The sequence below is a fragment of the Delphinapterus leucas genome, chromosome 8 (genome assembly GCF_059928025.1).
Source record: "Delphinapterus leucas isolate spDelLeu-1000000601 "Yukka" chromosome 8, BTC_Dleu_Yukka2, whole genome shotgun sequence".
NCBI lineage: Eukaryota > Metazoa > Chordata > Mammalia > Artiodactyla > Monodontidae > Delphinapterus > Delphinapterus leucas.
The window spans coordinates 4,639,888-4,654,660 of NC_143136.1; the positions used below are offsets into that span (position 1 = coordinate 4,639,888).

Consider the following 14,773-nt stretch of genomic DNA (forward strand, 5'->3'; position numbering starts at 1 on the left):
CCAGGCCCTGCACGACCCCCTTTCTTCCCAAGCCATAGCCATTGTCAGACAGAGGTGGGGAAACCCCTGCCTGGGGCCCCGTGGCCCTCGGTTGCCTTCCCGAGTTGCACGGCATCCGTGCTCCAGGGACGCGCTCCCGGCAAAGTGGCCCAGCGGAGTGGTGGTTGCAAGTTTGGTTCCAGAAATTTTCCATCACATTCTGAACACAAATTCAGGGAAGAGATCTCATTTCCCAAACTGGCAAGTCTTTTTCCCCTGGGAGATCCCCCGGATCCCGCAGCCAGGATCCAGTGATCTTGCACCTCTGTGCAATTTGGAATTCCCCTTCTGAGAAAACAGGTTTATTTCCATTTATTCCAGTGATACAAAATTACCCTTATTTCCTCTAGGGTCACATTTCTCTAACCATCCTCCTAACTGCCAGGCAAAAGGGAAATGTAAAATGTGTATGATTTCAAAAACATCCAAAAAGTGATACAAAAATAGAGCCGTTGAATTAGGGGCGAGTAGTGGGTACTTGTGTATTCAGTGTTGGCTTTTACTAGGAGCCACGGTAAATTACTGGTGAGTTGAACTAGCAACAAAATCTCTCCTATTTTAGCACATCATTTGAAGAATAAAAATAATGTAAAACATATTACAGAAACAGTCACCTATAACTGTATAATCCCACAATTAACATATTATTTTTTACATGTTTTTAATCGTATGGAAGAATACTGTTTGTTTCATACTTTTTTATTGGATCTTTACACATTAGCAGTTTCCTTCTTTATTTTTTAGATATTATACAGGCACAATCCTTCTGTTTGGGAAGTGGAGAAGGATGTAGAGCAGAAAACTGAGTTTGTGTTATATATCACAAAACTGCATTCCTTAGTGTCAACCACAAAGGAATGGGCACTTGCCATCTACCTCTACAAGGATTAAATCATGAGACACTGTGGCTGCTGACTTCCAACACCCCCTGAAAGGAGTTCAAGGTGGAGAGCATACATGAGGCCCTCTGTGCTCTGGGAAAAACTGGCAGAGCAGGTCTTCAGAATAGTTAGATATTTTCAGGAGAAGATTTTATGAGCCCAATTCTTGTATCTCCTCCTATCTAGAAAAGCACTAAAATCCTTCATGGTGACGACTGCTCCTCGAGACTAGCAGGAACCTTCTGCAAAAAAATATGCTCGATTGCATGTACTCCCCCTTCACCAAAATCACATATATGCTAACCTTCCCCCCTGCCTCTTTAGAGCAGTTTCTCAGAGCTCTCTGAGACGCTGTCTCCCGGGCTATAATCCTCATTTTGCCCGAAATAAAACTTGACCCACAACTCTCATGTTGTACATTTTTTGAGTCGACATTAGTCTTCACGCTGAAAAAATCTCATTTTCTTTTTCTTTATCCTTCTGGAGTGCAGACCTGTGGAAGAATAAAGATGAATCGTGGAATGTCCCCCAGGGCTATGATCCCGAACTGATCAAAGAGGACAAACGGAAAGAATTGGAGTCGGAGATCAGGCTGCAGGTAAGACTGCTTTTATGCTGTAGTCCCAGCAAGTCATTCGCTGCAGTGCTTTGTTACAATTTCCTGTTAATAACCTACTCAGAATTTAAGCTATTTTTAACTTCACAAAGAAAACACAAGTCATGCGAAGTCACCTAAACCTTTTGTATTCACCTAGGTTGACGAGCTGATGAGACAGGAACTAAAAAACTTAAAACTAGCTGTGAACAGAGAGAGGGAATTATCGGGCAAAACAGGAAGGAAGAAAGGAAGTAAAGAGGTGAGTGGTCCTTATGCACGGGAAGCAGAGGGCAGATCCCAACCATGACCAGGAGCCCGGCCCCCGCGGGCGGTGGCCCATCCATGCGTGCTGCCTGCGGACCCCGGCTGTCCCAGGCTGATTCTCCGGGAAACGTGCCTACCTTTGGTGAATTTACGTCGGTCCACCAGGTAGCCCTCAGGGCTGTGGGCTCATAAATGAGATAAATCCAACAGTCTGGGAGTAACTTCCCCAGTCCCCCATCACTGCAGATCCGTGGTACCCAGTCCCCACAAGTGGGAGGAGACCTATCGGAGGAGCTGGGGCATGTGTCTCAAAGGCCCACCCGTCTCTCCCTGTAGAAGATCTGTAGGGGAAGCCAGTGGCAATGAGCAGGTTCTTTGTGAGTCGGGGAATCCGATGAATTGAATTTTCAGTTGCCACCCATCCGTCTCATAGTGGTTTAGAGTAGCCAGTTGGATTCCAGTATTCCATGTTCACATATTAGGGTCCTGAGAGATAAGAGAAAATATACATATTGGTGTCTGCCCCTGCTTGTTGGCAGGGAGCTCCTGGAACCCTTGTAAATTCCTAAGTGACTGAGTAATATTCCATTGTATATATGTGCCACATCTTCTTTATCCATTCATCCGATGATGGGCACTTAGGTTGTTTCCATCTCCGGGCTATTGGAAATAGAGCTGCAGTGAACATTTTGGTACATGACTCTTTTTGAATTATGGTTTTCTCAGGGTATATGCCCAGTAGTGGGATTGCTGGGTCATACGGTAGTTCTGTTTGTAGTTTTTTAAGGAACCTCCATACTGTTCTCCATAGTGGCTGAACCAATTCACATTCCCACCAGCAGTGCAAAAGTGTTCCCTTTTCTCCACACCCTCTCCAGCATTTATTGTTTCTAGTTTTGATGATGGCCATTCTGACCGGTGTGAGATGATATCTCATTGTAGTTTTGATTTGCATTTCTCTAATGATCAGTGATGTTGAGCATTCTTTCATGTGTTTGTTGGCATCTGTATATCTTCTTTGGAGAAATGTCTCTTTAGGTCTTCTGCCCATATTTGCATTGGGTTGTTTGTGTTTTTGTTATTGAGCTGCATGAGCTGCTTGTAAATTTTGGAGATTAATCCTTTGTCAGTTGCTTCATTTGCAAATACTTTCTCCCATTCTGAGGGTTGTCTTTTGGTCTTGTTTATGGTTTCCTTTGCTGTGCAAAAGCTTTGAAGTTTCATTAGGTCCCATTTGTTTATTTTTGTTTTTCTTTCCATTTCTCTAGGAGGTGGGTCAAAAAGGATCTTGCTGTGATTTATGTCATAGAGTGTTCTGCCTATATTTTCCTCTAAGAGTTTGCTAGTTTCTGGCCTTACATTTAGGTCTTTAATCCATTTTGAGCTTATTTTTGTGTATGGTGTCAGGGAGTGATCTAATCTCATACTTTTACATGTACCTGTCCAGTTTTCCCAGCACCACTTATTGAAGAGGCTGTCCTTTCTCCACTGTACATTCCTGCCTCCTTTATCAAAGATAAGGTGACCATATGTGCGTGGGTTTATCTCTGGGCTTTCTATCCTGTTCCATTGATCTATCTTTCTGTTTTTGTGCTATTTGTAATGAGGTGGATAGACCTAGAGTCTGTCATACAGTGAAGTAAGTCAGAAAGAGAAAGACAAATACCGTATGCTAACACATATATATGGAATTTAAGGGGAAAAAAATGTCATGAAGAACCTAGGGGTAAGACAGGAATAAAGACACACACCTTCTAGAGAATGGACTTGAGGATATGGGGAGGGGGAAGGGTAAGCTGTGACAAAGCGAGAGAGAGGCATGGCCATATATACACTACCAAACGTAAGGTAGATAGCTAGTGGGAAGCAGCCGCATAGCACAGGGAGATCAGCTAGGTGGTTTGTGACCACCTGGAGGGGTGGGATAGGGAGGGTGGGAGGGAGGGAGACACAGAGGGAAGAGATATGGGAACATATTTATATGTATAACTGATTCACTTTGTTATAAAGCAGAAACTAACACACCATTGTAAAGCAATTATACTCCAAAAAAAAAAAAAAAATTCCTAAGTGATAAGCACACTGGAAGCGTCTTTTGTTACAAAGAGGCAATGCTGGGTGGGTTCCTAGATGGTTCCCAGGTGGGGGCTGGTTACAGGGAAGACCAAGCCATGATTAGAAGCCTGGAATTCTCAGCTCCACCCACCCCCATTCTCTAGAGAGGGGACAGGAGATGGAAATGGAGTTAATAATTGATCAAGCCCCCATGAGGAAGCTTCCGTGAAACCCCAATAATAATGGGATTTGGAGAGTTTCCAGGTGGGTTAACACATCCACATCCTGGGAGGGTAACACACCCCAATGTCACAGGGGCAGGAGCTCCTGCACTCAGGACCCTCCCAGACCTTGCCGTACATACCTCTTCATCTGGCTGTTCTTCTGTATCCTGTATCATATCCTTTAATGAACTGGTGAATGGAAGTAAGTGTTTCCCTGAGTTCTGTGAGCCACTCTCACAAATTAATCATACCTGAGGAGGGGTTTATAGCCGGTTGGTCAGAAACATAGGTGACAACCTGGACTTGGCAATTGGCATCTGAATTGGGCTGGGGAGCAGTTTGGTGGGACATCACCCTTAACCTGTGGGATCCGACTCTATCTCCAGGTAGACAGTGTCAGAATTGAGTTAGATTGCAGGACCCCCCAGCTGGTGTTGCAGAAAACTGCTTGGCGGGGGAGAACCCCGCACATCTGGCATCAGAAGTGTTGTGAACATGGTCCACTTTGATCCAGAGCCAGCCCTACCTCTGGGGCCAGGATACTCCAGGCAGAGGAGCTGGCAGGATTGTGGGCAGCCTTTGCCCTTTGAAGGCTTTCTCAGGTTTCCATGGTCCATCAACTCTTCCTGGGACTCACACACTCCCTCAGAGTTTACCACACTCCCAGCTACATTAGTGACTAGTTTCGCCAGCCCAGGGGCTGTATGGTGTCTTTACAGTGGCTCTCTCCTAATGCTTTTTGTGTTGACTTTACAGTTTACAGTTTAACTCTGACTCTGAATGTCCTTCATGGGCCTCTACTGAGGCTCCATCTCTGTAGCCCACTGAGGGCTCTCTATAGGCTATTCCCTCATCAATAGGAAATAAATATGCCACCCATTGACCCTATTAATGAATTTCACGTTTTCAGAAAGTGATACTTTCATGACTGAACATGGAAATCAAGCCAAACAAAACAGAAAATGAAGCCAGGAGGTGACTGTACTCCTCCAGCTGAGAATAGGCTTCCTCCTCTTACCCAGCACCTGATCATCAGTCTGGCCCAAGGGCACCCTCTCACTCCTCGCAGCCTGGTGTCTGCCCTCACCATGTCCTAACTCATGACATGTCACAGGGTGAGAAATTGCTATGAATTTCTCTCTTGGAATTAAACTGGTTGAACACACAATAGATGCACTCAGGGTACCCCAATAGATTGATGGTAATTGTGTAACTGTAGAGTTTTCAGTTCTCAAAATTCCAATCCAAATGACCTTGGGAGACATAATTATGATTTAATTTCGTAAGCTGAAACTTAATTAGCTATACTAAATCCCCTCCTTAAGAAGACCATTAGCAGAAGGGGAATGGGCAACCTTGAACATAGAAAAGGAGAAAGAGGACTCAGAGGGATAGAATTTGACACTATTATTTCAGCATTATCCAGAAACAGTGACTTGATCAGAGATTATACAGCAGCCTGAGTGCTCCTTTCGAAATACAAATATGACCTTAGTGCTCCATGCTGAAACCCTTCAATGACACCCCGGTTCCCCCAAGGATAAAGATGACAGGCTTACAAGGCCATGACCAACCTTGCCAGTGTCCTCTTCTTCAGGCTCATCACCCACCTCTCCTCCCTGGCTGCACTCCAGCACGCTGATCTTCCTCGTTGTGCCTCAAACACCCTGTGCTCCCTCCCACCACAGGGCCTTTGCACATGCTGTTCCCTCTCAAGAACTGTCTTTACCCCCACACCCTCAGTCCCGAGTGTAGTTAACCCCTACTCATCCTTGGGGTCTCAGTCTAAGCCCTTCTTCCTCAGGAAAGCCTTTTGGGCCCTCCAAAGTAAGTCTGGTTGCTACACATACACTTGACGCTGAGTACCATGTCTTCCTGGTGCTTTATCACAGTTTTAATGTTACATTTACTGGTGAGATCATTTTGTTTGTTTCTGCCTTCCCAGATCTACTACTGAAGGGCCATGAGTCCAGCGACTATGTGACTGTCTTTTCTGCTCACCTTTGTAACCTTTTCTGGCACATAGCAAGTCCTCAGCACATAATATTGAATGAATTAATTAATCAAATCTAGATCCTAGGCAGATTGACCGCTATAGGCTAAATAAGTGCCTCAAGATGTCACAGTATGCCATAGGTAGCAATTCAGAGCATCCAGCCACCTCCTTTGCTTATTTCATACTCAACAAGCAACCTTCTGATGAGTTATTATAGTTTCATGTTCATTTTCTTACAAGAAGGAAGGTTACAGAGTCTGTTTCCCTTGGCAATTATATTTCACATTATAATTTAATCTACTTACATTGCAGTCTGTTCCACCTTCTCTTGTGACTTAGAGATCCAAAATCAGATCTTGGGGGACATATCATCTTTACTGATCGTTTCATTTAATATTATTTATTGGGCACTGTATGCCAGGTACAGTTCAAGGCATTTGAGGTACAGAAGATAACAAGACAGACAAAGAGTCTGTACTTTCAAAAACAAGTTTGCAGATATGCAGGACTGTGAATCAACCCTGGATTTGCTGTCACCCCCATTATGACATCACTGAGTGAGGTCCTGACTCTCAGAGGCCATCTCTCTCTCTCGAGCTCCTCTCTTGTTCTAATCACAAAAACTTTAAGGACATAGGAGTTCCTGAAGTGGCCATGAAGCTCCTTGAGGATAAGATTCTTGACTGGCTCTATTTTTTGCATTCCTGAGTGCTAGCATATATAAATGAAAAAAAATGCCATATTTAAATAGAAATTTAGAATCTACATTTAAAAGAAACAAATAAACATTCTACAGTTGAAAAATATGGTATCCAAAAATAAGAAGTCTTCTAACTGGTTTAACAACAGCATAGACATTGCAAAAGGCAGGTTGACGTCAAAAACAAGTCAATAAGAAATCCAAACTGAAGTACAGAAAAAAAAATACTATAAAAAACAGAACAGAGAAGAAGAGAGATTTGAGACATGGTCAAAAGTTGTAACATATGTGTAATTAGAATTTGCCCCAAAAGAGGAGAATGGAACAGAAGAAATACATGAAAAAGTAATGTTTGTGAATTTTCCAAATCAGATGAAATACACACAGCCACAAATTCAAGAACCTTACTGAGGTCCAAGAAGGATGATTACAAAGAAAACCACATCTAGACACATCACAGTCAAAATACTGAAAGTCAAAGATAAAAGGCAAACTCTTACTAGATTTTTTTAAAAGGCACATTTCCTTCAGGATAACAAAAAATAAGAAAGACTACTAAATCTCTCAACAGAAACCATGGAAGCCAGAAGGAAATGTGAATAGCATCTGGAAAGAAATAACTGCCAACCTAGAATTCTATACCCAGTGAAAATATCCTTCAAAAATGAAAATAAAATAGAGACAAACAAAATCTGATCTGACTTAGCAGCAGCAGACCCATAATATGAAAATACTAAAAGGATATTCTTCAGGCTGAAGGAAAAGAATCCCAGATGAGAGAACAAAAGTGTAAGAAGGAATAATCAGCCCTTCAAAATGTAAAATTTGGGCAAGTATAAAAAGCTAACTCTTCTTAAAATATCCTGGTTTTTAAAGCAAGAATAAGGGTCTGTACCATACATACAAAGAAAATATATAATAGCAGCAACAGAAAAGTTGAGTAGGAGTAAACAGACTTGTGAGATTGCTGCATTGTTCAGGGAGCCAAAAAGAGCTAATTTAAGGTAAATTGTAATAAATTAATGATGTATTTTATAATTTTTTAAATCATACTAAAATGTATAGCAAAAAAGTAATAGTGAAGATAAGCAGAAAATTTTAAATAATTAATCAAAAAGAATACAGGAAAGGAAAAATAGGAATAAAAAGAAAAGAAAATAAATAATAAAAAGAAAGCAAATATGAATTTGATAGAATTAAATTCAATTAATTTAATCCATAATTACCTAAAATGTAAGTGGACTAAATGTTCTGTTTTAAAAGACAATGATTGCCAGACTGGAAAAAAACTCAACTATATGCTACTTATAAGAAACACACTTTAAACATAACAAATAGATATGTTGAAAATAAACTATAAACTATAGATGGTAAACTATAAACCATCAAAGTACTAGCCAAAAGATAGCTAGTGTAACTCAGTATCAGACAAAACAGGCTTTAGTTAATAACCACCCTGCACCATCCAAACACCACAGAAAAAATGTGGCCCCACTCCAGTGCACACCAGCAAAGGCTCCATGGGGAGCCTAGACTTCTTCCCTCATGAAGACATAGGAAACAACCCAACACCTTCACTGGAGTGGTGTCAGAGAAGATCAAATAAGGAACAAAGACTTTCATTCCTGCCCATTGGTTGTGAAGCCTTCCCATCCACTATGTCAGTGGAGACTACATGGGGAATCTATCTGGACTCCACCCCCAACCAGTGATAACAAGGCACCCCTCCCTCCCTGCTGGGATGGATCAGAGGCGACCTAGTGGAGAGTCAAGACTTCACCAGTTCCCGGTGGTAACAAGGACACCTTCACCTCAGTGTGAGTGGAGACCACATGGAGAGCCAGAACTCCCACCCCCACCCAGAAATATAAGGAGCCCCTCCCACAATAGATTGGGTAACCTAGACTTCTACCTTCCTGGCAGTAACAGCACAACACACACACACACACACACACACTATTCCCCTGCCAGAGCAGTGTCAGAGTTAAAACAAGAGATTTAAATTAAGTTCAGAGTCTCATAACATAATACAAAAATGTTTAGGTTTTATTGAAAGTCACTCATCATAGAAGAACCTGGAAGATCTCAGACTGAAGGAAAACAGACAACAGATGCCAAGTCTGAAGTGTCAGAGATGTTAGAATTACCTGACAAACATGTTAAGGCAGCCATGATTAAAATGCTTCAATGAGTAATTATAAAGCTGCTAGATACAAATGAAAAAAAAAAAACAGAAAGCCTCAGCAAAAAAGTAGAAGATATAAAGGAGAACCAAATGGAAATTTTAGAGCTTAAAAGTACAGTATGCAAAATGCTGGATGAGCTCAGCAGCAGAATAGAGGAGACAGAGGAAAGAATCAGTGAATTGGAAGATAGAACAATAGAAATTACCCAATCTGAACAACAGAGAAAATCAATTGGAAAAAAAAAAAAAGCTAAACAGAGAATTAGGAACTATGGGACTATTAAAAAAAATCATATATTCATGCCATCAGAATCTCAGAAGGAGAAGAGAAAGAAGATGAGGCTGAAAAAGCACTTCAAGAAAGAATGGTTGAAATCTTCCCAAATTTGACAGGAGATATAAACCTGCAGACTCAAGAAGCTAAATGAATACCCAACAGGGTAAATCCAAAGACATATGATCTGAGACACATCATAACTAAGCTTCTAACTACAGAAGACAAAGAAAAAATCTGGAAAGCAGCCAGAGAAAAAAATGGCCCTTTACCTATAGGAGAAAAACACCTTAAATGACTGTGGGTTGCACACCAGAAACTGAGACAGAAAGAAAGGGCACAATACTTTTTCAAGTGCTGAAATAAAATAACTGCCAACCAGAATCTATACCCAGGAAAAATATTCTTCAACTGTGAAAAAGAAATCAAGATATTTTCAGATGAAGGAGAACTAAGAGAATTTCTCACCAGCAGATTCACCTTGAGAGAATGTCTAAAGGAACTTCTTTAAATGGAAAGAAAATGGATCAAAAAAAAAAACCTGGAGCATCAGAAAGGAAGAAATAACTTGGTAACCAAAAATATAGGTAATCTGGGTATCAATGAAATCACAAAACACTCCATGTCATGGACCTCCTAGGTACTTCAGAAATACTAGAGGTGGCAGGTGCTCAGTGATATAACCAAGGATCGTCTACCTCGGGAGTCTCAAACTCAAATGCCTTCAGTGTCAGTCAAGTTCCATAAATGAGAGAAGCAGGCATAGGACTGTGATGAACTAAACAGCACACGTGACTCAGCTCTGGCCAGTGATTGCCAGGCGGGAAGGCATACCCTGTCCTGCCAGATCTTCCAACTTTTCAAGAAAAGCCAGAAATCCTAACACAACATTGGAAGTCAACTATACTCCAATAAAAATTTACATATATATATATATATATATGCAAATAGGCTTTTCTTCCCTTTCTAAATTATGTTATTTGATTGAAGCAAAAATTATGACATTTGTTTGACTTGGTTCTCAGTGATGCGGAGGAAATTTTTTTTTTTTTTGCGGTACGCAGGCCTCTCACTGTTGTGGCCTCTCCTGTTGCGGAGCACAGGCTCTAGACGCGCAGGTTCAGCGGCCATGGCTCACGGGCCCAGCCGCTCCGCGGCATGTGGGATCTTCCCGGACCAGGACACGAACCTGCGTCCCCTGCATCGGCAGGCGTACTCTCAACCACCGCGCCACCAGGGAAGCCCGCGGAGGAAATTTTTAAGACAATATTACAAATGACAGGGGATGGGTAAAGGCATGTAAAGGGAATTAATATTTTTCTACTTCACTCAAAATGTGACATGAGTAGACTCTGATTCACTATGCATATATAATATAATACCCAGAGCAACCACTAGAAAAGTACACAAAGAGATACACTCAAAGAACAGTATCAAATGAAATTCTAAAAATGGTCAAGTCACCTACAGGATGACAGGAAAAAGCAAATAAAGAAATTAAAAATATAACCAAAAAAATGGTAGACAAGTCCTAATATATCAATAATTACATTAAATGTAAATAGTCTAAACACATCAATTAAAAGACAGAGAGTACCAAAGTAGATTTTAAAACATGACCCAACTATATGCTGTCTGCAGGAACCTCATTTGATATATAATGATGTAAGCAGGTTGTAAGTAAAAGGATGGAAAGAATATATCATGCAAACAATCAAAAGAAAGCAGGAATGGCTATTCTAGTATCACATAAAGTAGATTTCAGAGCCAAGAAAATTATCAAAGTCAGGGAAGAACTTACATATGATAAAAGAGCCAATCCATCAAAGACATATTAATCCTAAATGTGCATACACCAAACAACAGAACTATAAAATATAGGAAGCAAAACCCAACAGAACTGAAAGGAAAAACAGACAAATCCACATTCATTCTCAAGAACTGATAGAACACTAGACAGAAAATCATCAGCAAGGATACTGAAGAACTCAACACCATCTACAAACAGAGTCTAATGGAAATTTATAGAACACTCCACCCAACAAACAGAATACATATTCTTTGCAATGCCCACAGAATGCATTCCAAGACGGACCTTATCTTGTGCCGTTAAACAAATCTTGACATATTGAAAAGAAATGAAATCACAGAGAGTGCATTCCCCTACCACAATGGAATCAAACTAGAAATCAATAACAGAAAAATAATAAGAAAATCTCTAAACACACGGAAACTAAACAGCACACTTCTAATTCATAGGACAAAAAAGAAACAAGAGAACTCAAAACATATAATGAAAATACAAGATATCAAAAATATCTGGGACAGGGCTTCCCTAGTGGCGCAGTGGTTGAGAGCCCGCCTGCCGATGCAGGGGACACGGGTTCGTGCCCCGGTCCGGGAAGATCCCACATGCCATGGAGTGGCTGGGCCTGTGAGCCATGGCCGCTGAGCCTGCACGTCCGGGAGAGGCCACAGCAGTGAGATGCCCACGTACCACAAAAAAAAAAAATCTGGGACACAAATAAAGTAGTCCTGAGAGGGAAATTTATAGCACTAAACACATACACTAGAAAAAGAGGAAAAAGTTCAAATCCATCATCTAAGCTCCCACCTTCAGAACTTCAGAACCTAGAAAAAGAAGAGCAAAAGAAAAAAAAACCCACAAAGTGAGAAGAAAAAGATAAGAGCAGAAATCAGTGAAATTGAAAACAGAAAAACAATACGGAAGTCAATGAAACAGAGCTGCCTCTTTGAAAATTATCAACAAAATTGACAAACCTCTAGTAAGACTGACAAAGGAAAAAAGAAGTCACATATTACCAACATTAGGAATGAAACAAGAGGTATCACTACTGACTGCAGATATCAAAAGAATAATAAAGGGATACTATAAACAACTACACACAAAATTTGACAACTTACACGAAATGAACACACTATTCCTAAAAATACAAACTACTACAACTCATTTAATATGAAATAGATAAATTGACTAGCCCTACATCTATTAAGGAAGTTAAATTGTAATTAAAACAATTCCCCAGGTAGAATCTCCAGGACCAGATGGTTTCACTGGAGAATTCTACCAAATATTCACAGGTAAATTAACACCAATTCTACACAGTCATTTCCAGAATAGAAGAAACACTTCCCAACCCATTTTATAACAAGCTTTTCACCCTTAAGTGAAAACCAGACAAAAGCAGTACAAAAAAAAAAAAGGAAAAATATAGGCCAATATCCCTCATGAATATAGACACAAAAATTCTTAAAATATTTTCAAATAGAATGCAAAAATAAAGAGAATTATAAACCATGACCAAGTGGGGTTTATTCCAGGAATGCAAGCCTAGTTCAATATTTGAAAATCAACAATGGAATCAACTATGTTAACAGACGAAAGGAGAAAAAAAATCACATGATCATATCAATTGATGCAGAAAAAGTATTTGACGACGCTCACCCGTGATAAATCTCTCAGAAAAATTAGAGAACTTCCATGATTTGATAAAGAGAATCTACAAAAACACCTACAGCTGACCCTCTACTTAACAGTGAAAGACTAAATGCTTTTCTCCTAAGACTGGGAATAAGGCGAGTGTGTCCACTAACTGCACTTTTATTGAACATAGTGCTAGACGTTCTAGCCAGTGCGGTAGGACAAGCAAAGGAAATTAAAAAAATAAGCAGTCCCTATTTGCAGATGACATGATTGTCTATTTAGAAAATCTCAAGGAATCTACAAAGAAACTCCTAGAAATAAAAAAGTGCATTCAGCAAGGTTGTAGGGTACAAGGGGAACATATAAAAATCAGCCATATTTCTGTTTACTAGCAATGAACAGATGGGCACCAAGATTAAAAATAATATCTCTTAAAATCACTCAAAAATGAAATACTTAGGTGTAAAGCTAACAAAATGTGTGTAGGACTTGTATGCTAAAACTACACCATGCTGATGAAAGAAATCAAAGAAGATCTAAATAGATAAACATACTATGCACATGGATTGGAAAACAAAATGTAAAGATGTCAATTCTTTCCACATCAATATACAAGATTCATCCAGTTTTTATCAAAATCCCAGAAAGAGGGCTTCCCTGGTGCCGCAGTGGCTGAGAGTCCACCTGCCGATGCAGGGGGCACGGGTTCGTGCCTCAGTCTGGGAAGATCCCACATGCCGTGGAGCAGCTGGGCCTGTGAGCCATGGCCGCTGAGCCTGCGCGTCCAGAGCCTGTGCTCCGCAACGGGAGAGGCCACAACAGCGAGAGGCCCGCGTACCGCAAAAAAAAAAAAAAAAAATCCCAGAAAGATAGTTTATAAACATAGACAAGATTATCCTAAAATTTATATGGAAAGACAATGAATCTAAAATTGCTAAAACGATTTTTTAAAAGAGGAATAAAGTAAAAAGAATCCATCTACCTAACTTCAAGGTTTATTATACAGCTACAGTAATCAAGACTGTTTGCTATTGGTAGAGGGTTAAACTGAAGATCAATGAAACAAAACAGACAACTGAGACATAGGCTCACACAAATAGGCCTGACTGATTTTTGATGAAGATGCAAATGCCGTTCAAGGGAGGAAGGATAACCTTTTCAATAAATGGTGCTGGAGCAACTGGATATCTACAGACCAAAAAAAAAAAAAAAAAAATGAACCTTGAGCTAAGTCTCACATATTGTACAAAGAATAACTCAAAACAGATCATGGACTTAGATGTAAAATGTAAAGCTGTAAGTTTTAGAAAAAAAATATAGGAGAAAATCTTTGGGATGTAAGGCTAGCAAAGAGTTCTTAAAATTAACACTGCAAGCTCAAATCCATTAGAGGAATATTTGAACTTCATCAGAATTAAAACTGTTTGCTCAGTGAAAGACCCTGTTAAGTGGGTGAAAAGACAAGCTACAGACTGGGACAAAACATTTGTAAAGCACATATCTGACGACGAGCTAGTATGTAGAACATACAAGGAACTCTCAAAACTCAACAGTTAGAAAACAAAACAATCCGATTATAAAATGGACAAGAGACATGGAGACATTTCACCCAAGTGGATGTACAGAGGGAAAAAGAGCACAGAAAAGGTGTCCAACATTGTTAGCCATTAGAGAAATGCAAATTAAAACCACAGAGAAATCACTTCATACCTATGAGGATGGCTAAAATAAAAACAATGGCAACACCAATTGCCTAAGATAACAGGGGACAAACTAGATCACTTCTACGTGATTGGTAGGAGTGTAAAATGGTATGACCACTCTGCACAAAATTTGGCATTTCTTAAAAAAACATACAACTACCATAGAACCCAGCAATTGCATTCATGAGCATTTATCCCAGAGAAATGAAAACTTACACACACACACACACACACACACAAACACACAGACATTTGTTGCACCTTAATCAACTCATGATAGCCCAAAACTAGAAAAAGCAATAAAAAAAAAAAAAACAAACTATTCATGCATACAATGACCTGGACAAATTTCTTGAGAATTATGATGAATAAAAAGCAAGAAAGTAACATACTCTATGATTCTGCTGAT

General features: G+C 40.1%; 1 protein-coding gene across 1 annotated transcript in view; it reads left to right on the top strand.

The window, feature by feature from the left end:
- DRC11 (dynein regulatory complex subunit 11) overlaps positions 1-14,773 on the top strand; it is a 169,403-nt gene that overhangs the window by 90,329 nt on the left and 64,301 nt on the right. The window contains exons 10-11 of the mRNA XM_022568051.3: positions 1,412-1,518; positions 1,676-1,777. Coding sequence (XP_022423759.1) covers positions 1,412-1,518; positions 1,676-1,777 — 209 coding nt within the window. The remainder of the gene's footprint in view (positions 1-1,411; positions 1,519-1,675; positions 1,778-14,773) is intronic.